The sequence below is a fragment of the Opisthocomus hoazin genome, chromosome 9, assembly GCF_030867145.1.
Source record: "Opisthocomus hoazin isolate bOpiHoa1 chromosome 9, bOpiHoa1.hap1, whole genome shotgun sequence".
NCBI classification, from domain to species: domain Eukaryota; kingdom Metazoa; phylum Chordata; class Aves; order Opisthocomiformes; family Opisthocomidae; genus Opisthocomus; species Opisthocomus hoazin.
Window position 1 is genome coordinate 23,217,817 of NC_134422.1, and position 23,676 is coordinate 23,241,492.

Here is a 23,676-nt window from a genome sequence, read left to right on the forward strand (position 1 = left end):
TTCATCTAGGATAGTGATGCCACAATCCTAATCTGCAAATTAGGAAAAATTATTAAAACATTTGTGCTTGCTTCTAGTTTGAGATTTTTACAGTTTGTCGTCTTTGACCCAGGTCGTTTTTGCTATCAACATTAGGTTATTGCAGTAATTAGACTAGATTAACAGATCAGTTTATAAACCATTAGCTGAACAAAACATCAAGAATTTTATAACCTGAAAACCTATGTTATTCAGCATGCATTCAAACTGCTTTAAGAGTATGTTTTGGTGTGATCCTGCCCTGGCCTAGATTGAGTAGTGGAACAAGGTTAATAAATTTGGTGTATGGTTGACTGAGTTACACCAGGCAAAATTAAGATCACGTTGATAGGCTGTTAATAGTCAGAATGGCTGTGGGACTGATCATGCACTTCTCATTTTGGTGTTTGAAGAGCTTGCTAGCTTTGGAAGCAGCTATTAACAGAGAGGCTGCTTCTTCTGCACGTGCAACTTTTTTTTTTCCCCTCACAGTCTCGATGGAATTCACTATACGTTGTCTGTATCAAGGTTAGATTGCTGCAAGTTAGATTTCAGTAGGCAATATTTTGAATCACTTTTCAATGTATGGTACTGTAGACTTAGTGGCTTGCTTTGCAGGAGGTGTTGCATGTTGGGAACACTTTGGGCAGTTCTCTTGTTTTCTGCACTGGTTTTCAAGAGTTCTTGGTAGGCTTGCTGATGTTGGCTTGACACTAAGTCCTAAATGGTTTAGGAAGCTATAACTGAGAGATGATCCATTTTGCCATGAAATAGTTTACTGCTGAGATGCACAGACTCGGTCAAGCTGGATTTTTTTTGCTCATTCCTTGGAACATTTTTCCGAACCTTAGTCTGCAGGCTCCAGAAAGCTGCAGAGGAAGCAACTTGGCAACATGTTTTTAATGTATAAATTAGAGCATAAGGTGGATATCCATAATTATATTTTAGAAATTTGAAGTAGTAGTTTCACTTGAAGATGGCGTTCATATGATTGGTGTATATGATGTAATTGCACACTTCTTACAGTCACACAGCCTTTTGAGAAATCCAGAATAGAAAATTTTTTCAGGTACAGGGAAGAGTGCTTGGAGTGGTTGGAAGGTGATACAAGATTAAGAGGGCGGTGGAGAAATACCACTGCAGATTTAAGATGTGGATAGCACTCTGCCATTTTGAAGCTAAGTAACCTGAATCATCAGCCTGACCGGTACACGAGACTATAAGTAAAGACTTGTAGGGGAAAAAAAAAATGTCAACGAGAGGAAAAGATCTGTATTATCTGACTATATTACTGTGATTCCAAACAATTTAACATCAGGAAAGTCACAGGAGCAAAATAACTTGAAACCAACATGCTATGTTTTTCTATTTAATTTTTACTTCAAATTACTATTTCAGTTGAAAGCAGTTTTCCAGAGAAGTTAGTTGCATCTTTATTTATTTAAAAAGATAATTTTCAAAACTGAAAAAGAAAATAATCTATGGAATACACATGCCACTGCATTATCTGTTCACCCTTATTTAATTGTAGTTACTTTGGTTAAATACATAAATATTTACAGTTGAAACTACCCAGGTATAGAGCTCACAATTTTTAGCTTGGCTTCCCACAACCCAGCTACCCATATTCATAAATCATGCCTTAGTTTCATGCATATAGAGAACTGATCAAAGTAATTTGTAAAGGCTCTCACAGAGTTGCTCTACTATACTTCCCTAAGCCCCTGGTTTTGCTCAGTGTCATCTTCTACAACTGTACCTAGATCGCTCTGTAGTTGAACATGGCAGCTGAAGGGAAAGATAGGAAGGAGCTCATGCAGTCACACCAACATAAAGTTGAGTAAGAAAGTTTTGAGTCAGAAGATACCATATCAAAAAGGGCCTAAATAATGTGAACTGTTTAAAGGAAGAGGGAGGAAAAAAGACCGAGCTAAGTCTGATGAATTGTGAACGGTATAGTGGATTCTTTCTTCTAAGCAGTTGATGTTGTCAAATTTAATATATGCTCGGTCCCACAGGCTGTGCTCAAGCAAATTGTTCTACTAAGGGCAGATCTGGTTTCAGGGGTGATCAAATAAACAATTATTGTGGTGTAAGTGGGGAATAATAGCTTCTGGCAGGGGGCAGAGAAGGAGCAGCTGGAGGCAGTAATTACTAAACCCAGATGTGAATTTAATGGACTAGTCCAAATAGCCAGAGTTTCAGGAACGGCAAACCTGAAATAAAAGGATATACTTTTTTTTTTTTTTTTTAATTTGTATCTCTGCAAAGGCTGAAATTTTTGTGTCTGTTTTGACAGACGAAATGTGTCAGCAATGAATGATTTGGTAGAGCATGAAGTATCTTTGCAGTAGAGGCACTTGCAGGGGCGAACTGCATTATGAACTGAAATACGGAAATATACTGGGCTATTTTTACTGACGTGTTTTGCTGACATTTATTCTAAGCTAGATTGCTTTGGTGATTGTTTGTAGTCTCATACTGGGGCAACAAACTGCGGCACAGGGATGAGAATGAGCAGCTGTGCATGGGAACCTCTTAAGTCACATCTCCATCACACAAACTGTCGTGAAATGGGAAAACCAAAAGTTTTTATGAAGGTAGTCCAGGGCAGACAGAGTAGGATGGTGGAACAATGGGGTGTAGTTAAGGGTTGTGCAGGAGGTGCTATATACATACACATGCTGCAGCAGGACTTATGTGATCTATTCAATAAAGACACAAATCCTGCCTGAAACACCAGGGTCTCAGGACAGATGTTTTGATACAGAGGTTTTGACAGTAATGACAGCTTCAGGAGAACTTGCTTTTGGCTGTTTCTGCCTTCCCGGATGCTGTAGCTCACCATCTTCTTCAGCTGTGCTGATGGAACTTGAGCAGGCTGCATCATGAACAAAGCCAAGAAAGTAATCTGTGTTTTTAAAAAGGTTAGTTTGAAGAAGTTTGGGAATAGATGACAAGGGAGTGCTGGGGGCACAGTGGTGAAAGAGAGAATGGGAGATGCCTGATGTTAGTACTGTCAGTGAAATCCTGTGTTGTATAAAGAGAGAAAAACAACCTGCTGTAAAATCTGCTGTGACACGATGAAGAGCAAATATGAAATTGTGATTATATCCTAGAATGTAGCCAGAATAAATAATAGAATTCTACTTTCTTATCATGAACATTAGAAGCTGTGTATTATTCTGGCCTTTCTACAGGCTGGGATTTGTGGGCTGTATTTCTCATCGTGCAAGTACTGAAAAGAGTGTAAATTTGCTCTAGCTGATTAAGCCTTTGTTTAGCTGTATCCATATGCCTGTGTCTCAGGTTTTCTATATCTGATAGTTCAAAGAGGTGTGAGGCTCAGAAATTCCACTTTATTTATTGATGTTCTAACTTTTTAGTCATTTGGAGTTAGCATCAAACAAAAATTTTAAGTGTCTCTAGCTGAGAGAAGAGGGGAAGAGAGAGCGTGTATGTAAGGAAAGGTCATAAGCAAATGCTGCTCACTTCAAAGTAGAACAGAATTTTCTATTCCTCTGTATCCTTTCCCAAATAAGTGATTCCCATATAACCTCTATCGAGGAGGATGCAGAATACAGAGGCAGAGTTGCTCAGCTGTCAACTGATAGACAGCTCTGGAATTGGCACAGGGAGAAGTGCAGCCCAGTTACCTTGGACTGGAGGAGAGGTCAGTTCCATAGAGAAAGTCGAGCAATGCATTTTTCATTTCAGTATATGTTTATATTGCTCTGTGCAGTTGATTTCTACACCCCCACCCCCTTTTAGTGGATGTGACATACAACTGTAATACATTTGAACTGTTTTATATTGCTTTGGTCCCATCTGAAATTCTACTTGCTTTCATTTTATTCAGTGGTTCTGTGGCACAACTTTTTGTAAAGTCGGATTTAGCAAGCTTTCACATATGCCTTGGGGATTAACAGGACGGGCAATTTCCATAAAACACTTTTTTAAACACAGTTTATAAATTCAGTTTTAGTGTCGTAATGAAGAAGTTGCTTAGGCTCTTAACAAATGACAAAGTAGTTTTTAAGTGCTTCATATGCTGCAGCGCTTGACGTAAATGGAAGCAGCTTATCTAAACCCCTGACATTTAATGTAGTTTTACTTCTCCAGTTTCTATGAAATGAATGAATTAGACAAAGAATTCAGTTAGTCCTGCATGTGAAAATGAGTTCATTTATTTGTGATGTTGCCAGTCAATCACGGTATTCTGTATATATAAGAATATTGCTGACTTTTGTGAGAACTTCTATTTGATGTAGTTGTTACATGACTGTTAAATTATATTGATGTTGATACTTCTGTCAGAAAGCGGTGTTCAACTAAATGTGACCAGAGGGAGTTAATTTTTTTTCTTAATGTTATTCTAAATTATTTTTTTCCCAAATTTATGTATAAATTAAAAATTAAAGGTGAGAAGTAATTTAAGAGATCTCCATGGCTTTAAAGTCATTATATAATGAGGATTATTTTAAAATTCCGTGTTATAGATCGTAAAATAGAACTCGCTGTAGGTGAAAGCAGAATTAGAGAGGCTTAGCGAGATTAAAATCTTCATTGCCTGTATAATTTTGAAAATGAGGCTTGGGGGTGTGATACAAATTTTTTCCCCTTTTGGCTTCTTTAGAATTCAGTATACTGATTTTTAGCATATTTGTCTTTTGTTTAGGATGCTCATATATATGTATAAATATGTATATTTATATGTGTTATGGTGTTTTAAAACAGTCATTTTATCATAGAACCATGGAATCATCAAGGTTGGAAAAGACCTCTAAGATATCAAGTCCAACCGTCATCCTAACACCACCATGCCTGCTAAACCATGTCCTGAAGTGCCACATCTACATACTTCTTGAACACCTCCAGGGGTGGTGACTCCACCACTTCCCTGGGCAGCCTGTTCAATGCCTGACCACTCTTTCTGTGAAGAAATTTTTCCTAACATCCAGTCTAAACCTCCCCTGACGCAGCTTGAGGCCATTGCCCCTTGTCCTATCACTAGTTACTTGGGAGAAGAGACCAACACCTGCCTCACTACAACCTTCTTTCAGGTAGCTGTAGAGAGCAAGAAGGTCCTCCCTCCGCCTCCTCTTCTCCAGACTGAACAATCCCAGTTCCCTCAGCCGCTCCTCATAACACTTGTTCTCTAGACCCTTCACCAGCCTCGTTGCCCTTCTCTGGACACGCTCCAGCACATCAATGTCCTTCTTGTAGTGAGGGGCCACAAAGTGAACACAGTGCTTGAGGTGCAACCCCACCAGTGCCAAGTACAGGGTGACAATCACCTCCCTACTCCTGCTGGCCACACCGTTCCTGATACAAGCCAGGATGCCGTTGGCCTTCTTGGCCACCTGGGCACACTGCTGGCTCATGTTCAGCCAGCTGTCGACCAACACCCCAAGGTCCTTTTCTGCTGGGCAGCTTTCCAGCCGCTCCTCCCCAAGCGTAGCGCTGCATGGGGTTGTGGTGACCCAAGTGCAGGACCCGGCATTTGGCCTTGCTGAACCTCATCCGTTTGGCCTCGGCCCATCGATCCAGCCTGTCCAGATCCCTCAGCAGAGCCTTCCTACCCTCAAGCAGATCAACACTCCCACCCAACTTGGTGTCATCTGCAAATTTACTGAGGGAGCACTCAATCCCCTCATCCAGATCATCGATGAAGATGTTAAACAAGACTGGCCCAAAACTGAGCCCTGGCTACACCACTCATGACCAGCTGCCAACTGGATTTAACTCTATGAATTTATGAAATGATGTATTATAGCAAAAGGGGTTACAGATAGTGTTTATTTTGTAGCTGTTTGGGTTTGTTAATTTAAAAGAAGCAGTGTTTTCTGTGACCTCATTTTATATGACCAATCAACCAGTCCATTTGTGCTCATCCTCATAGTTGAGTGTTGCATAAAATGACTGGAAACTTTAGACATTTAATAAAATTATTGCTTCAGAATGTGCATTCCTGAGCTGGGAGAGAGGGGAAGGGGAGTAGTTAGCAAATGTAAATAGTTGGATAAAACACTTAATAAGACCAAAAGTGTTCTTTTAATCCTCGTCTTATATAGAATGTTTCTGTGTGTTAAAATTGATATCACAGATGACTCCTAACAGTGCCTTTTGTAGAGAGAAGTCTGAGGTTTCATGACATCAGTAACTGTATAGGGGGCTCCTTCCAAAAGCAACATCGTGTTTATGTGCCTGGGAGATGATAAACTGGTTGGATCCCCAGAGCTGTCAGAAGGCACGGAGAATCTTCTGCATGCAGCCACATCCCACCGCGTGTGGACAACCTTTTCCTGTACGTGGTCTGCAAGAGCTCAGTTTGTCTGTGGTGTGTGATAGATGGCACCAAGGGGAGCTGGTGCCCTCAGGAAGAGAGGCATTGACTCAGCTGATGGAGTAGCCCGTGCCAGCTGGGTTGGATCAGAGGAAGAGTTTGGTGCTTTTGGAAGAGAAGGCATAATCCGATCCAACAGTAGTTCACCAGTCGTGCTCTGAAAGGGCAGATCTGAGATAGAAGAGGGCTTAAAGGTCTTATCTGTATGTTTCTTTCCTCAGTCTGATTCTGTTTGTACAGAAACTTGGGCACTCACAGCAGGGCTTAAGAAAGCCTCACTGGGAAACTGTAGTCTACAATGTCTCGCAGATCAACCAAAAGGAGGAGAGTAAGGCTGTGCTTTTAGGGGTAGATCTCCATAAGGATCTATGTGTATTTTCGGTACAACTACCTAGCAGTGCTTCAGTTGTGGTTTACCTGCAGGACAGTTAAAACTGCTGGAATAGAGCATGAAGCTAACCTTGAAACTGTATCAAGTGGATGTATTTTGATTTCCTGACATTCTCGGGTGGTTTTCATGGAGGGCCCAGTGAAGTGCCATGTGGCGCAGAGGCCTACAGCTGCCCTAAGACAGGGAAGGTCCTCCCAGGACAGGGAGAACTGTTTTTTCCCACAGTTTCTGACCAGTGAGAAGAAGGGCAAAAGATGGAGAAGCCTCAGGAGTGATAGGAAGAAAATGCCCTTGCAGAAGGACAGCACTTCAATCACATTGCAACTGAAAGGAGCTCGGTAGCATGTGATGCTTGTCCTTTGGAACATTTGCATCTGTTTGTAAGAGGCTACAGAGGATTCTGTTTTCGATGGGCCATGCAGGGTCAGTTATACTGGGGCCTCATGATACAACTCCTGTAGTAGTAGTACAGATAAATATCTCAAACAAGCCTCTCCTCCTCAGTTACTCTGTTGGCATTCACCAGCCAGAACCCGCACAGCACTTTCTTCTGTGTGTGTTGCTGAAGGGGAAAGTGCCAATGGAGGGTACATAACGCGTCGTGCCAGCTGCCTCTGCTTGAGATCTCACTCAGGCTCCAGATCAATGAAAGAGGGGAGAATGGCTTTTCACCATTTCGATTTGTTTGCCGTTTTGACTCAGCTGTTGAACCTGTAGAATATTGTTGGTTGGAATATTGTTGGACATTGCTGCACCAAGCTAGAAAAATTCCGCCTCCTATCTGCAAACATTTGCTGCTTTTAAGTATAATACTGCAAGGTGCTGTTACCTCGTTCAGTGAATCCAAAGAGTTCAAAAGTTTGCAGTATCTCTTCATGTACTTACTTGCTGCCCTTCTAGCTGTATGGGGTTTTTAATAAAGACTGTGTGTAAGATTGCATAATCCCCCCTGTGATGGCTGCTTGGGTCTTCATTTCCTTACATAAAGGAAAGCAATACCTTTTCTGAGGTCTCAGTTGTGAGAGTCTGTACATATAAGTAACTAGTTCAGGCAGTTTTGGAAAGTTTTAAAATACTTTAACAAGAATCAAAATGGTAGCTTCCTCATGAGTTATTACAATCCATTAGTAACGTAAGGGAACATTACAATCCATTTGGTTTTAAAATGAAGATCAGCGAATTGTCAGGTATTTGGCTTCTGTAAGCTTGATATCAAATGTAATACTATTTAAAATAAAATGCAAAGCAAAATATGAAAATGAAAAATGGATTTATACTATCAGAATTTATTTTCTTTGGGTTTTCTTTCCAGGCTGATCAGTGAAGAGCTGCCAGAAGTTCCCGTGCTTTACAGAGATGTCTCGTCCCTGTTGCTTATTCAGATTTTAACTATGCCTCAACCATTGCACAAAGGTATGTTACAAAACCGTGTATGTTTAGATGATTATGTATATGAGGCTGCCATCGTGGTGATTTCCAGGATGGTAAATCATAGCTGGTATGCTGTGTATTCTAAAAGAATGTTTCTGTCTGATCTACAGAAGGTGGCATTGAGCAGAAATTTCTGTTGTGGGTTGACAGGCTTATCTGTGTCCCCTGTCTTCTCACCTTATCAGTCAGCCTATTCAGTACGAGAGCTGAGCAAAAACTATTAAGTACTTTCACTGAAGGAACAGTGTCCTTTGTTTGACCTTCATCTCTTTGCTTAGAGGGGTAGCTCAATACTTCAAGTTGAACTGAGTGCCTAAGGGTGAAAGATTGTAATTTAGTTTGAATTTCGGATTTTAAATTGCAGCAGTCTTACATAATAGGAGGTCACACATGAAGATGATAATTGCTGTAATGCGGCAGCTTCAAGAGAGACAGCATATAGTGTAATTTAAAAACTAAAATTTTTATTGCTAAAATCGAAATTGTTTTAAAACCTACATTTCTTTTTTTGTATAAAAGGAACAGCTGAACCTGGTCCGTGGACACATGGACAGTGTGTGCTCCAGAAGATGGGTGGTTCAGACTCTCTGGTCTCTGGCTTAACTCTTTATAGCTATACTTTTATTTTAAAACAAGAACAAACAAAGGAACAAGTATCTCTTTACTACTTCGCTGACAGTGAGCAGAGTATCTGCTTTGTGGTCTGTGTAGCAATCCTGGTATCTACTGATATTTGGTAATTTGTGAATAGGTAAACACAGGGACAGTTCTGTGGTTGATGCATACATCTCGCTTATAAAGTATAGCAGAAACTTTGTTTCCCCTTAAGAGGTGTTCAGTCCTTACTGTTGAACGTTCAAATTCAGCTCAAGTGACTCTGTATCTGTTAACGTTGTGGGTTGTGTTTTTTCTGATTCAGTGTACATGTTTATGGATTAAGTATGTCCAATACATTATTAGAATATGAAAATACCAGGAGAATAAAATACTTGTAATAGGAAGCCTATAGTAAAAAATACACTTTTTTTTTCTACAGTTTAACTTAAATTAACTTTTATTGGAAGGACTTAATAAAAAACAGTAAACAACTGTTTAATGAGACTAACGTCTTCTGAAATATGGGGAAGGGATTGGTGAAGCCAAAGTACAAACAATAGTAGTCTTCCAGTTTATATCCAAGCATTGAAAAACATCATTTGTGAAAATATACCTTAGCCTAGGAAAGACAACATTCAATTAATAGTAAGGGATCCTGTGGAGAATTATGTGAAATACCACATATCAGCAGCACATTTTGCTTTTGCTCTTAGGTTTGGTGTATGTTGCAGTTGAAAGGGAAATGGCAAGTGGCAGGAAGAAGATGAATGTAACCACTTCAGATCTATGAAGCATTAAATTGGAAATAAATTGCCATTTATCTTCCTAATTTTTGTTTTATCAAAATGGTTAGGCAGATTAAAAAGAAAGTCTTTTGTGATTTCTTTCTCCTGAAGTGTAGAATGCAGTTCAGAAAAATAGGCAGTAACAAATTTGTTTAGAACTTTTGTAATGGGTGGGTAGGTCACAGAGTTGAATTCGATATCATTAATTCTTGGTAGAGAGTTGAGGCATGAAAAGGTGAAATGGCTTATGCAGGGTCCCGTGGCAGGCCAGTGACAGGGGTGAACAAAATCTATGTGTGACCCTACTGCTTCCTGAACTTCTGTGCTGCTTTGGCATTAGTGTGGGGTGCAGGAGCTGCGGACTTGGCTGGATGCTGTTAAGCAGAGAGACGATCGATGCCTGTGTGCACTGACGGCTATTTCCAGCCTATTCCTTTAGCAATAGACTTGACTACATCGCAGAAGAGGTGGTGGTTTAGTCTGGTGTAGAATGCTGTGGCAAAGGTGTAAGAACACCAGTAATGAAGGAGGAATCTGTAGGGTTTAGAATCCATGAAAGATTTTCTTCGTCTTTCAGCAAGGACGCTCTCCTGTAATGGTACAGATTTTGCAGTATCATTCATTAGGTATGTTGATGTATTCAGAGAAACCATATCAGTATCCTTGTAGGAAACTAAAACTACTCAGGAAGTATTAAATCTTCTTGAAGTTTGTACTCAAAATCCTTTTTGTTTACACAGTATTTTTTAAAAACAGAGTGCTCTTTAAGGAGGACCCAAACTTCATCTCTTGCCCTTCAGATATAGCACTAGGAATCACATGAACTACCCTCTTAACTGTTGGATGAGTGTTGGTATCTTTTTTCAGTCTGACATCGATTAAAGCAATAAAAATGCCATTGCTGTTCAGCCTCTTCTTTCAGAGAGGAAAATTGATCTGAACATGTCACAAAGAAAGAACACTACAAATTAAATGTCGGGGTTTTTTTTTTTTGTGGGAGAAACTGTGGCAGAGGACAGAGCATTTACAAGCTCTTACCAATTTACAAAGAAGGGAATGAAGGAGACGGTGTGTACCTCCTGTGTAGTGTAACCAGCAAAGTAAGCACTGTATTCAAGATAATAAAACCATTTGTGAATTTTGTTTGTTTGACACTAGAGCATGGGCAGAGCTTTTATAGAGTTCATAGGCTCAGCATTTTGAAATTGTGCAAGACTAAATACATAATCCCCATAGGCGTTTCTGGTTTAATTCTGTGGCAGGTGTTGTGCAGAGGATGGACAGTGTTCATGGTGTTGTGAACTGGGACTCTGGAGAAAATGAGGATTTTGTTTCTAGAACCTCTAGCTCCTTTCTTACAGAAATAGAAAATGGTGTTGGCATATGACAAAAAGGTAGTACAGAAATGGAGATGGTGGCTCAGTGGTTAACAAAACTTGAATCTGTCCTTGTAAATTGAATTCAATACCCTCCACCACCGCTTTCTGCAACACAATTTCTGTGTGCTGGGCAAGTCATTTAGTTCAAATTGGACGTTCTTATTTGTAACCAGCAATTGTAAAAAAATTCTGTTTCCCCAGTACCTGACTTGGGACCCCTGTGGCCAGATTTCTGGAAGTGCAGAGCGCTTGTCGCTTCTAGTGATCTCAGTTTCTGCTTTATTTGAATGTAAAAAATATCATACTGTTGCAAAGTATTTAAAACCTGGCATCTGGGTGAACAGGGGTGAGCCCGAGGCTAGCAGGTGCATCGAATTTGGTCAAGTGGCCTGCAGTGACCTGGTGCTGGGCTTGGTGCCACACATGTGAGGAGAGCCGGGCAGCAGGATGGGTGGTGGCCAGCATGCTGTTACGCAGCCGGGCGGTGCTCTGACACTGGCCACAGTCCTGCTCTTACCCTATCTGTGGTTTGGGAGAGGTGGGTGTGCTCCAACTTGAAAGCTGGTTTTGAGAGTTTAGCCCAGCCTCTGTGGACTGTGGGAAAGGTTTTCTTCTCTGGTGTGTAACACCTAAAATCAGCCCCTTCTGCAGTTCTGATAAGGCCCCCACGCTGAAGAACCTGACCTAGATGCTCTGACGCATTGTGTTTCTAGAAAGTTTCAATGACATTCAACAAAAATACAGCAAGCAGTGCTCAGGCGAACAGTACTTTTCTTGAATGATTGGATAAGGCTCTTGACGAAATATAGAATGAATGTAATCAACTTGAGTAGTGTCCAATTTCTGTGTGGAAGCTGAAATATTTATCTGTATCGTGGAACTTTCAATATACCTTTCATGGATTATCTGAAGTTCAGTGCCATCTCCTTTTGTTCTGAAGTTAGTTTTTCAAATAACTGTTCATTCTTTAAATCAAGAAGAATATTTTCAGAGGTTATTTATCTCAAGATGACATTCCAAGTTCACTAAAAAAAGATCCTAAGTCCTTCTGCGGTCATTGCCTGCCAGTGTAGATCATCTAATTCAATACTGAAATTAAAAGATGCATGTTGTACACTTACTCATCTGCACATTTCTTGCTCTAATATTAAAATTAGACTTCTAGGAGTGTTTCCTGTGTAAAATTTATTTTTAAGGGAGTTTGTGTAATGCATATAATGGGATGGGATGCTGCGAAGCAAGTTGGTTCCAAAAAAGTTTTGTTTAAAAGTATTTTTAAAAAGGAACATAAATAATTTCTCAATATTATTCAAAAATAAGTACAAACATTCTGCATTAATCTCTGTGTTGATTATAATGGCCTAGCCTAGCCATAATAGTAGAACTTTTAGACTGTCCGAATATCAGATTAGGTTTTTATGTGCAAACACAGAAGTACTAGTTGCATTTTAGTGCAGAACATTGCACAGTATATCATCTGCAACAGAAGGGACTGACAACATTTACATAGTTTACTCCACAGCGTACAAATATACTAGCAATATTTAGAATTATTAAATCAAAAAGGTGATGTAGGAAAACCACAGCCTCCAGCAGGGGGGCAGCAGAAAAATGCCACGCAGCCCCTATGCGCACATTGCGGAAAGGCAAATAAAATCGCTCTTTGCAGTAGACAAGAACATAACAGCTCCAGTGTTATGGATGCCTACAGCTGTCAAATATTTTGCATTTTACAAATCAGGATAACACATAGTAATGAAATGATAATTGATCCTCTGACTGCTGTTTTTAGTATGTCTCCCATGGGATGGTTTTGTGACTATAAAATGCTTGTTCTCAAAGCCTTGGCGCTCATTGCGCAGCATGCCGCCTCTGAGCTGCTCCTGTGATATATTCCTTAAAAAAAAAAAGAAAAGAAAAAAGAGATGACCCAGATGTAGGAGTAGGAGTGTGCGGTTTTTGCCCAATTCTGGATTCTCAAAAAATGTAATTATAGATATTAAAAATAGATATAAAAATGTAATATAATAATGTAAATATAGATAGAAAATGTAATTATAAATATTAATTTTTATATTATATAAAAATAGTAATTTGTAAGTCACATACAGGTAAACAAATACAAGAACATGAATTTATTTAAAAAAACATAATGTATGCTAGGTATAATATTTCTGGTGAATTGAACAGTTAGTATTAAGGTGGGGATAGGGACAAGGAGTAATTATATTTGAAAACCAGATTTTAAATAATGTAATAGTGCTAGAGGGTGCGAAGACACCCAGTGTTGAACACTCTGTAAGCACCTCAGCAGCACAGAATGAGAACTAGAAGATGAAGTGGGCTATGGCAGATTGGTGAGTGTTGACCGGCATCTAGTTCTGCTGATTGAAGTGCAGTAGTTTTCATTCATGCTTTCACGGTGTAAAAGTGATCTCTGTTGTTTGTACCTCCTAGTGATGGAGATGGAGCTCAGTACTTGAGTTCAGTTCTATCTGTGATTATGGACTGTAGCTGAGGCTGAAGAGGCAATTTTTACAATTCTGTGAGTGCATGTGGTTTAATCTTTCAGATCTCAGTCCCAAAAAATTTACTGGAAGCTTGCCTGCTATTATTCCTCAGGTGGAAGATTGCTAAGAAAATGGAGATTTCAGCAGAGGAAAAAAGTAGGGCCTAGGGGGATCTGTTGAATTCTCTTTCTGGGTAAATGTGACATGGAAAAATCGTTACAGTGTTACCTGCTGTAGAATGGGGCAGATGAAGTATAGCAGCAATTGTTGTCATGTTTAACATAAGCTCCAAAGGAAGATAATACAGAAAAAAGTACGCTTTTAATTATGTAGTTACAAATAATCATTTAGGTGCTTCAACTGTGCATATTGTACATACTTGGTGACATTAAAAAGTATCAAAATCCATGTCTGTGTTTATTTGTAAACATTTGTTACATAAAAAAACAATTGTTATTTCACAAATTTAACTATGTACTCAAGTCCTGGCTATGTGTATTTTAGAACCCAGCGGTGGGGTTTGGTATTAGATACAAGAAAGGAGAAGAAAGGAGTTTCATCTCCCTTACCCCCTTTTCATTTTCACATACAAAGCTTGTTTAAATCCTTTGGGAAGAAAGAATGAATTTAACCCAGTTTTTGGAGGTGCTTATGTAAATAGAATTGTTTTGCTTGACTTCAAAGCCTGAGAGGACTTTTTAAAACCCTTATTTTTGTATACATTGTTTTAGGTATATGTTATATTTATGTTTGTACTTAAGGAATTGTGTAAATGATGCTAGAAACTTCTTTGATCTGCCTAGATTTAAAAAAAATCAGATTATTTGGGATGGGAAATACAACCTGAAGTAAAAGGTGAAAAAAGGACTGCTACTGTATCTTCATTTCAGGGAATGATCACACTCAGTATTGTTTCCTGTTCCGATTTTAGGAAGTCTTATTTTTGCCTCTGTTGCTAGCTTGCCCCAAAAGATTTCAAAGCCTTTCCTCCTGCAGCCTGTATGTAGGACATAATAGTCCTTTAAATATTACAAATTGTAAACAAAGAAAGGTCTTTCAAAAGAAGGCAAGTTCTAAAATGACAGATTGTCTTTTGTCCTCCTTCTGTACTCATATGAGGTCTGGTAAATAGGTGCTCACTAGAGAGTGATTGGCAGCAGGCCTTGTGTGGCTGGATCCATATCTGGAAGTGAAGGGACGGAAACTGAAGTAGGCTAAATGTCCTTCTTGCAGTGATTTCTTTCAGAACTTAACTTTTCCAGTTTGGATGAAATAGAATTCTGTGATATCACCAGGTCCCTGGGAGGAAGTCACTGCTGATCAGGATTAAGATGAGCTTATGGAGCAGCGGAAAATTACTTGCCCTGTACTTGTTCCGTTCACTATGGTTGCCAAGTCATTTTTGAAAGCCAGTAAATATATTTATGTTGTTTTCTGTGGTTTGGGGGATCGTACTTTTTGTATAGCACTTGCTTTTCATTTGAGAAGCATCATTTCCATAATGAGAGACTCTGTAATTAGTATATTTGCTAAAAATATCAAGTGTTTAAAAATTACTTCCTTTGTTTTACAGAACACTTCACCTGCATTATAAAAGTGCTGTTCACTTTATTGTATACTCAAGCCTTGGCAGCGCTTTCTGTTAAATGCAGTGCTGAAGATAGGATGGCATGGAAAGAGTCAGGAGCTCTCAAAAAGGTTGGTTAATTTTATAAAACATTTATGAAATTTTGCTTATGTATTTCTGGTAGGAATGTAACAGATACTTTCTGTTTTGCATATAATAATTTGCTTCTACTTCAAAAAAATCCAGTGTTTTGTTACTGCATGTGCAATTTTTGCAGGTTTTCGCATGTAATGGGACTTTAAAGCTTCACAATGAGTATATCGCTCCAGAACTGAGTTTCACATTTGAGGCTGTATCTCTACAGTTTCAGTCTTGTGTGTTGCAATGTATTGAGTAAATGCAGCTTCCCTTCCTGTGAAATGTAAGCCTTCCTAGGGACACCCTGGGTTGATCCGATGCACTCCTTTACAGGAGATGCAGGCAAGCTTGTTGGTGGGGAAAAAAAACCTCTCTTTTCCTTATTTGTTCCTGTGATTTGTGGCTAGCCGTGTAAATTTCTCTCAATATGTGGGCTAGAGTGCTGATGTGATGAAGAGGCAGAAGAGGAAATTTGTAGGCTAGGCGGGTAGATATTTCACTGCCATGTCCTTGCCTTTTGATGGTAGTTACAGGTAAAGTGGAGGTGCATCTTGCTTTTTCAGTTCAGCTGACTGAATACCAGTTCCCACCAAAAGGCACAGTTCCCTGCCCTGGTGTTCATTTAATCCTTCAGTTAGTTTTTTGCTCCATGGATTGATTCCGCAGAAGGTCGGAAGAGTGCCAGTGCCAGACTGAGGGAAAGGATGGAAGTGTTGGGGCCAGGAGAGGAAACAGGTGGAGGAACACCCCTTTAGACAGCAGCTGGGCCTTAAATTATGTTGGCTGTAAAATGAAATGCACACAGAGAAGCATGACCTGCTTTTCACATGTACGTTAGATTTGTCGTAGTGGTCAGTCACAACTCCAAGGTATTAAGGACAAACTATCTGGTGGGCAAACTGCTACTAAGCGGGATTTTTTTTTTTTCTGGACTTGCATTAAGCATTTGAGATCACTGGGCAGTACTGCATTTTGTTAGCTCCCTCTCCACCCCTTTTCAATATATTGTCCTTTTTTTTAGAATTTCAAGAACGTTTGCTTCAGATTGTTGCTGGTGAGGGTTTTTTTCCATTTTTCTGTTTACTTAAGTGATTCCCAAGTGATAAGACAGTTTTGCAGTTTAAAGTTTGTGGTAGAAAGCTTCTAAATAGATTGAAGTGTTGCTAGCTTATATTCTTTCACAGTCCATATGATAAACATGAACTGCCTTTTTCTTAGTAGCAAAGGTTGGAGTTTGTCTGAAGATATATTTACAGTGCTTAATTTTCTGTCTACAGTGAGGGATTTTATTATATGAAAATAGACTTAGGGCTTGGGTAGGTGGGCTTGCTACCTACCTATTAATACTAAGATGTTTTTTTACAGAAGCATGTGAAAGCATTTGCTTCACGTAAAGCACTTTGTACTTGAGGCTTGCAAATTATGATAATGGCGCAGATAATGGATTTATGAAGTAGCCATCTCTCTTGATATTAAAGACAGTCCTTTTTAGTGGAATTTTCACCAGTGTGCTTGTGTGGATGATAAGGCTGAGTGGGAAATAGTAGCACATTAAACAGTATGTTGCTGTGAATGGATGTTGTGATTTAGTGTAATTCAAATAACACCACAGATTAACTTCTGTCAGTTTGAGAATTTTGACTTTTTTTTCTGAGAGAAGCCCATTGAAGGCTGACAGTTTTCCAGGTGGGAGAGCAAAAGAGGTAGGAGGTAGATAGGAGCACTGCTCCCTGCTGCATTAGGTGCTGTACTGACAGCATCCCTCAGTCGCCCTTGGAAACCTCCCCCTCCTTCCTCTTGTCTGTCTCGTGTAGGTCATCTGCGAACAGAGGTGTGCTTTCTGACAGCAGCTTGGCACTGCGTGCTTAGGGTGATCTCTGCATGATTCTCATGCCTTCAGGGACTCCTACACTTATTTCCTTCTTGGCTTCCATCTCCCCCCAGTGATAATCCACCCCAAATGCAGAGGCTTTGCACAAGTCCCACATGCAAGTTTGCCCTTCCCCAAATGTCTTTCCGGTTTCCTGCTCCTCCTCATGCATAAGATTGCTGCCTGGACCCCGTGTGTGTGCAAGAGACCTCTGAGCCCTGAGGACCGGCCTGCGGGAATCGCGCAGCACGCTGTTCCACTCTGCAGCACGTGGGCAGCCCTTTTCTTCTTGAGCCTAGCCATAGTCCTCAGATGAATGCTTTCCCTTTGCATTTCATGAGGGAAGCTGGTTTTTAGTTTAGGAATCCAAGTTCTTTCTTTAAAGTATCTTGAGGCCCAAATGGTTTCAAATGTATGGTTCAGGCTGCCTTTTTCTTATGTGCTGATAATAGTGACCTTTTGATCCTGGGATGACTACACAGATGACGCTTTACTCAACTTTTGTTTGTGGATAATGCTGAGTGAATCTATTTCAGTCTGGTATTCCAGACAGTAAACACAAGTTGAAGTCTTTCCTCTATGTTCATGCCAAATGATCAAACAACATTAAGAGTTTGACTTCTCAGCAGGGCTGAGAGGTGGATATTCTACTTCTGATTCCCAATTTCACTCTCATTATCTTTGCAAGGTGCCTTATGGTGTCATAAAAAGCACACTGTAAATGCCTGTTGAGTAACTTACAGGAATAATGTAGATGAAAGGTTTGTCCTAACTGCCGATGTAGATACTTGTTGCTTGCTGACTGTTAGACGATGAACATAAACTGCAAGTCTGCCTGCCCGGTGCTGAAAGATGACGACCTCATCTATAATTAACAACTACAATTGATGTCAAAATGCACTATAAAGAAACCAACTGATGAATTACGTGCATTGTTACGTACTGAAGTCTATATATAGATTTAATCTCACCTAGGTACTCTGGAATTTTTTTAAAGAATCCCTCATTGTTTGTTATGTTGATGATATGCTAACAGAGCTCAAAATTCACATCCAATCTTGTTATTCCTAGGTAGAATTTATTATGAAGTAGAAGAAAAATATTTGTGGGAATACTGCTTTCTATTTCTGATGGCTTTCTATAATTGTTGCCTTTAAATGTAAATGCTGTTGCACAAAGCAAAGTGGCTATTTATTCTTTCCACTAAATATTTTTTTCCATCTGTAGTAGATATTGTTCATTTCAAACACAAATTTCCATTTTCTGATAGACTCATTTCAACTTAAAATACATAGCAAGTGTTTTTTAACTCATTCTGGTTGGTACATTTTAGAAAACTGGTTTAGTTATTTTTTTACTTAATTGTATTGGAATTCAAATTCTGTCAAAAAGCAATGTATCCATAAAGTGACTCTTCCTAATTTTAAAGTAAGCGTTTTTATACTCACAGAAAAAACATGGGAAATGCAATATTATAAGAGTGTTTTTGTGTAACATTCAGTTTAGAACACGTGTAATTGAAGTAGCAATTCACATTTCACTCTGTGAGCTAAATGAATTCCCTTTCTGTAGAATTATATTTTCTTTTGTTGTTAAACAGTGTGTATCTTTGTAGGTCAAAATTTGTGTGTTGATCAAAAGGAAATGTACTTCATCGCTGTTACTTTCATAGGAACTTTTTTCATGACCAGTGCATTTTGAATTTCTTTCCTCCTTATTCGCAGAATACATCCAGTGGACAGAAATCTTGGGAAGTGTTACTGGGTCATGTGATTAGTGAGCTGTCAAAGGGGAAGATATATGAAGAAGGAGAGACTGAAGAATTAACGGTGGTATTGGCAAACCTCTTGAAAATGTATCCAGCATGTCCCCTTTCTGTCTCTTATTTAAGTTTTTCAGCCTCGTTGTTATAATGATTTTTCTCTGATCTTGCTAAAGACTGCAGTACCACGCTATTTTCTAGATCAAAGCACATCCCTTTGGGACAGTTTGCCTGGGCAAATCTTTCTTTTACTAATATCATATATGGCCAGTGCTGTGTTGAGAAAGTGATTGACAAATACTACTTATAATTTTGGTTTTTAATCATATGTATGAAAGAGCTTTGAGAAACTTGGAAAACTGAATATTTAAGTAGAAGAAACATTTGTCAAGGGGGAAAGAAAATCCACAGAGTTATTTTGGATTATTAGCGAAATGGTGGCCTTTGGAATCTATGTTTGATGCAGTGGTTTATGTAGTGTGCTTAAAGAACATTGGGTTCATATTTGGAGTTCCTTACATAAGAGACAACTTAGCTGGGGCAGAATTTAGTAATCGCTTCCTTCCCCCGTAGGTGAATCCTGATTCTGTAGAGTGCTATCTGCAGCAGTTCTGTCTGCCTTTCCTCAGGATCACAAGCCTTCTTCAACACCATCTTTTCGGAGGGGATTTACCTAGTTGCCAGGTATGGATTGAGAGGGGCACACTCAAATGTTCCCATTTAAAAGGCAGAGATCAAAAATTAGACTTTTCAAGTGTCTCTTTCACGGTATGTATTTTCTATATGAAGATTTTTCTTTTAAAAGTCATATTTTATAGCATTCCTCTGCAGCATTGTTTCTCTTCTGTAAATTTGTTTTCAAGGCAGTTTCCCTGAAAAGTGGTACTATTTTCTTAAAATTCAGCAAATACTTGGTTATTTTATCAGGTCGTAGATGCTTGTCACATAAAATACCAACATACTTTTAAAACTTGTCTGGCATTTGCAGAGGTAGCTTAATTTCCACACAGACTGGAGTTCAGTCTTCATTTTGCTTAATGCCTGTTAATATTTGGACTGTTCCTAGAGATGTTGCATCAGTGGACAATTATGTTTAAGTTCCATGACTGATTTAAGCAGAGTTTGCTGCAGATCCACTCCCTTGTTTCCTTGCCTCAAAATCATCTCATCTCTCAAATAGCTACAAGCCAGTTCGGTGTGCTACACAGGAAGAAAATTATTGGGGAGCTTGGGGTTTTCTTTTTTTTGTTTGTGGTTTTGTGTGAGCTCATGGTTTTGTGTGGGCTTCTGGTTTGGGGTTTTGATGGTTGGTTTGTTTGGTTTTGGTTTTTTTTTTTTTTTTTATTAATTCTGACCAGTTTTCTAGTATTTTGAGAATCCAGTTTGAGGCAATCTGGAAAAAATGGAAGCTTTCCTGTGTCTCTGAACATGAGTGTTAGCATCATTGTACTAAAACATCTTTACTGGTTTTATTGGAATAGATACATTTTTAATAAACTGTTCAATAATTCAGAGTGTAGGCATTAATCTAAACCTCTCTGGTTTCACACCTAAAAGGAAGATGAAGAATTCACAGTTCTTGCAAGCTGCCTGGGTCTATTACCAGCTTTCCAGTCGGCTCACCAGTTCACCAGTGCCTCTTGTCTCGATTGGCCAGTGCCAGCATTTGATATGATATCACAGTGGTGCTCAGAATTGGCATCATTTGCGGATAGACATCCAGATCAAGTAAAGGTAGGTAGCAAAATTTTCTTCCAAAATAATCCTGATGTGGAAGCAGCCATTTATTGCTTGATTCACTATGCGTATACACTGTTGTTTTGGATAAGGATCTGAGAACCTGACTCGTAAACGAGAGAGAAATTGTAATCAGAAATATTAGTTAGTGTATGTGGGTTGGATTGGTTAAAAACAGGAATGAGAGAACCTACCTGTTTTTATATGATTGCCGGAGACAGAAAATGGAAATGCTGTCCTTAGATGATACTAAGTCTACCCTTATCTGCTGCACCTGGAGCCCATCAACAGCATGTAATGGAAACTTGGTCTTTTAAGAAAATACTTACAGAAGTTTTTCGTGCCTGTTTGACATTTTTGATATTTTTGAGCATCTTCAGTTGCAATATTGAAAAAGGTCAAAAGGGTAAAAGCTGTTTAATAGTTGACTGATCAAAGATGGTACATCTTCTCTGAAGGTTAAAGAAACAATACCAAGACTTGGATCGGTGCAACTGGAATATCAGTTGCAAAATGGAAATGTTTCAACATTATTGCATTGGTTTTATGAAGAAGCTGCATCTTGACAACTCAAGTCCCCCTCTCCTAAGTTAATGGTGTCAGAGGCAAGCCAGATGCATTCTTCACTCTGCAGCATGATCTGTATCTGCCTTTGCATGTTTGCAGGCATGAATTAGGCTGTTGTGAATGAAAATTTGAACACACTCGGATTAATGTCAAAATACAGTTGCTGCCAATCTGATAGGCATTTGAGAGGGACTGCAGTGAAACTGACAGTGTTCTTTCCATGACTGAAGAGGAACTGGGTACACATGCAGTTTTCCATTTTTTCTCCCCCACAAGTTAGGGTTTGAGGTCATGCACTCTGCAAAAAATTTTACACCTTGCAAGAAAGATCTCATCTGACCCCTGTGCCCATCAATTACATCAATTATAAACCCAGTAAAAATGAGTAGATGGAACGAAAACACATTACTGTCTTAAAAGAACCAACCAACCAGCAACAACAAACTCCATAAAATTGGACAGTGTTTTTAAGAGCAAAAGGGAAGAATTAGGCTTTGAAACCGGTATTTAGGTAGTGCCTGACTTATCAAAAATTTGCAAGTGATGGTAAGTTAACAGTATTAAAATTTATGTGTGGTACACAGTTTTGAGAATCGGACAGATGTCTTCAAATATCATTTATGGAGCCTAACTTCAGTTCTGTTGTTGAAAGTTTTAGTCTAAGCTTTAGCTAGGAGACAGCTTTCATCATCAGTGCCAGGGTTTGGCAGCAGTGTGTTGATGTTGCCAAGATAACTTAGTGTAATGAGTGGGAGTCTTCCCTGTAGATTGCTTTTAATCCTCTTGTCCTAGTTGTGAAGACTTTTGCACTTAAAAAGCGTCACACATTTAGAAAACGTCCCTGGGAAAAGGCTAGTGACCATTTTACACCACTTACAAATGGCAAAATGTGACCACAGTTGGGGAGTTTGTTCAGCCAGAGGCAGGAGACTATTGCAAGGTGACTTTTGACTTCTGAATTTGTGAAATGCAAAAGTGAGAGATTTTTAAGCTGCATGTTTCCTTTCTTTGGTATTCTCTTTTCTTGGAATATATAAATGCATAAATGAATGTGCAGAACTGATACATTGTTCGTATCTTATTTGTAGGCTTTGCTTATCCAGGAACCTAAGTGGGACTTGCCACGCCTCCTTCAGTTGCCTGAGAATTACAATACCATTTTTCAGTATTATCACAGAAAGACTTGTACTGTTTGTACCAAGGTTCCGAAAGATCCTGCTGTTTGTTTAGTTTGTGGTACTTTTGTATGCCTCAAAGGACTATGCTGCAAACAACAGAGTTACTGTGAATGTGTACTGGTAAGAGAGAGTTAATTCAAATTCTGCAACTGATTCTCACACTCATGGATAGTTTCTAACTCCGTTGCTCAGTTTTGGTGGTTTTCTTTCTAAAATGTGTTTGTATAACGTTTGGTGCTTATTTCTGATAGGTGGACATAGGCTGAGAGCAATTTCTAGAGAGCAATTTTGTTCACCTTTTTAAGCCCATAGCCTGTTTCATCTGTTTGAAAAACTCTTACAAAGCCATTGTGTGTAATGTTGACACATGGTTTTGATTCATAACCAACTGAAATTTGTCTACATTCTGATTGTTCATGTATTATTTTAAATTTCCTCTGTTTTGTTTCCTTGCTTTCCATGTACATAAGAATATCAATGTGTGGGGTTTTTTTTTTTTTCCTTTTATAGAGTACTTTCACAGAATCACAGAATGTTCGGGGTTGGAAGGGATCTCTGTGGGTCATCTAGTCCAACCACCCTGCCGAAGTAGGGTCACCTACAGCAGGCTGCACAGGACCTTGTCCAGGCAGGTCTTGAATATCTCTAGAGGAGGAGACTCCACAACCTCCCTGGGCAGCCTGTTCCAGTGCTCCATCACCCTCAGAGGGAAGAAGTTCTTCCTCATGTTCAGACGGAACTTCGTGTGCTTCAGTTTGTGCCCATTGCCCCTTGTCCTGGGGAAATGTCCCTTTCTGATATACCTGACCACCTACTAGTGATCTACAGGCTATACCTAGATAAGCATCATTTTAAGGCCTTCAACTTTAATTCAGCAGCAAAGTTTTCTAGTCAGCAGATACATATGCGAGTTCTTTCAGGAACCCGAGTTGGACAGCATCTAGTATTGTTTCCTGTCTATGACAAAGGTTTGCTTTGACAGCTGTTCAGTTTCCTACCAGAGAACAGTTAGTAGAAGGCTGGAACTACATGGGCTTTAGAAAACTAGGAGGGGAATTTGTTGGGATAATTACATTTTATTATAGTCGATGGGATTATAGCCTCTTAATTGTAATAAAACTATGTAGAAAGAGCACATTTTTTAATTACGAAAATGAATTGATTAACACACATCATGCCATTCATAGAGATGAATGACATACTGAAGCAAGCAAGAATTATTTTAAAAAGTGATTTTGACTGGATTTGTAGAGCTATAGACTAGATCTGTGAGCATGAGCAGAGAAAGTAAATGTTTAGCAATAGAGACTATTGTAAAAGAGTTAACGTTAAGTCTTTCTGAATACTTTGTCTTATTCTTGCAATCTATGAAAAATATTTGGTCATGCCATACATTTTGC

General features: G+C 39.2%; 1 protein-coding gene across 10 annotated transcripts in view; it reads left to right on the top strand.

Annotated features, from left to right (window-relative positions):
* The window catches only part of UBR3 (ubiquitin protein ligase E3 component n-recognin 3), a 117,557-nt gene that overhangs the window by 90,372 nt on the left and 3,509 nt on the right, over positions 1-23,676 (top strand). For 9 of the 10 annotated variants that reach the window (XM_075430523.1, XM_075430525.1, XM_075430529.1 and 6 more), the window contains 6 exons: positions 8,068-8,168; positions 15,031-15,155; positions 18,757-18,864; positions 19,368-19,478; positions 20,352-20,528; positions 22,187-22,396. In XM_075430523.1, the coding sequence (XP_075286638.1) occupies positions 8,068-8,168; positions 15,031-15,155; positions 18,757-18,864; positions 19,368-19,478; positions 20,352-20,528; positions 22,187-22,396 (832 nt within the window). The remainder of the gene's footprint in view (positions 1-8,067; positions 8,169-15,030; positions 15,156-18,756; positions 18,865-19,367; positions 19,479-20,351; positions 20,529-22,186; positions 22,397-23,676) is intronic. The other variant, XM_075430524.1, reaches the window with a different exon arrangement.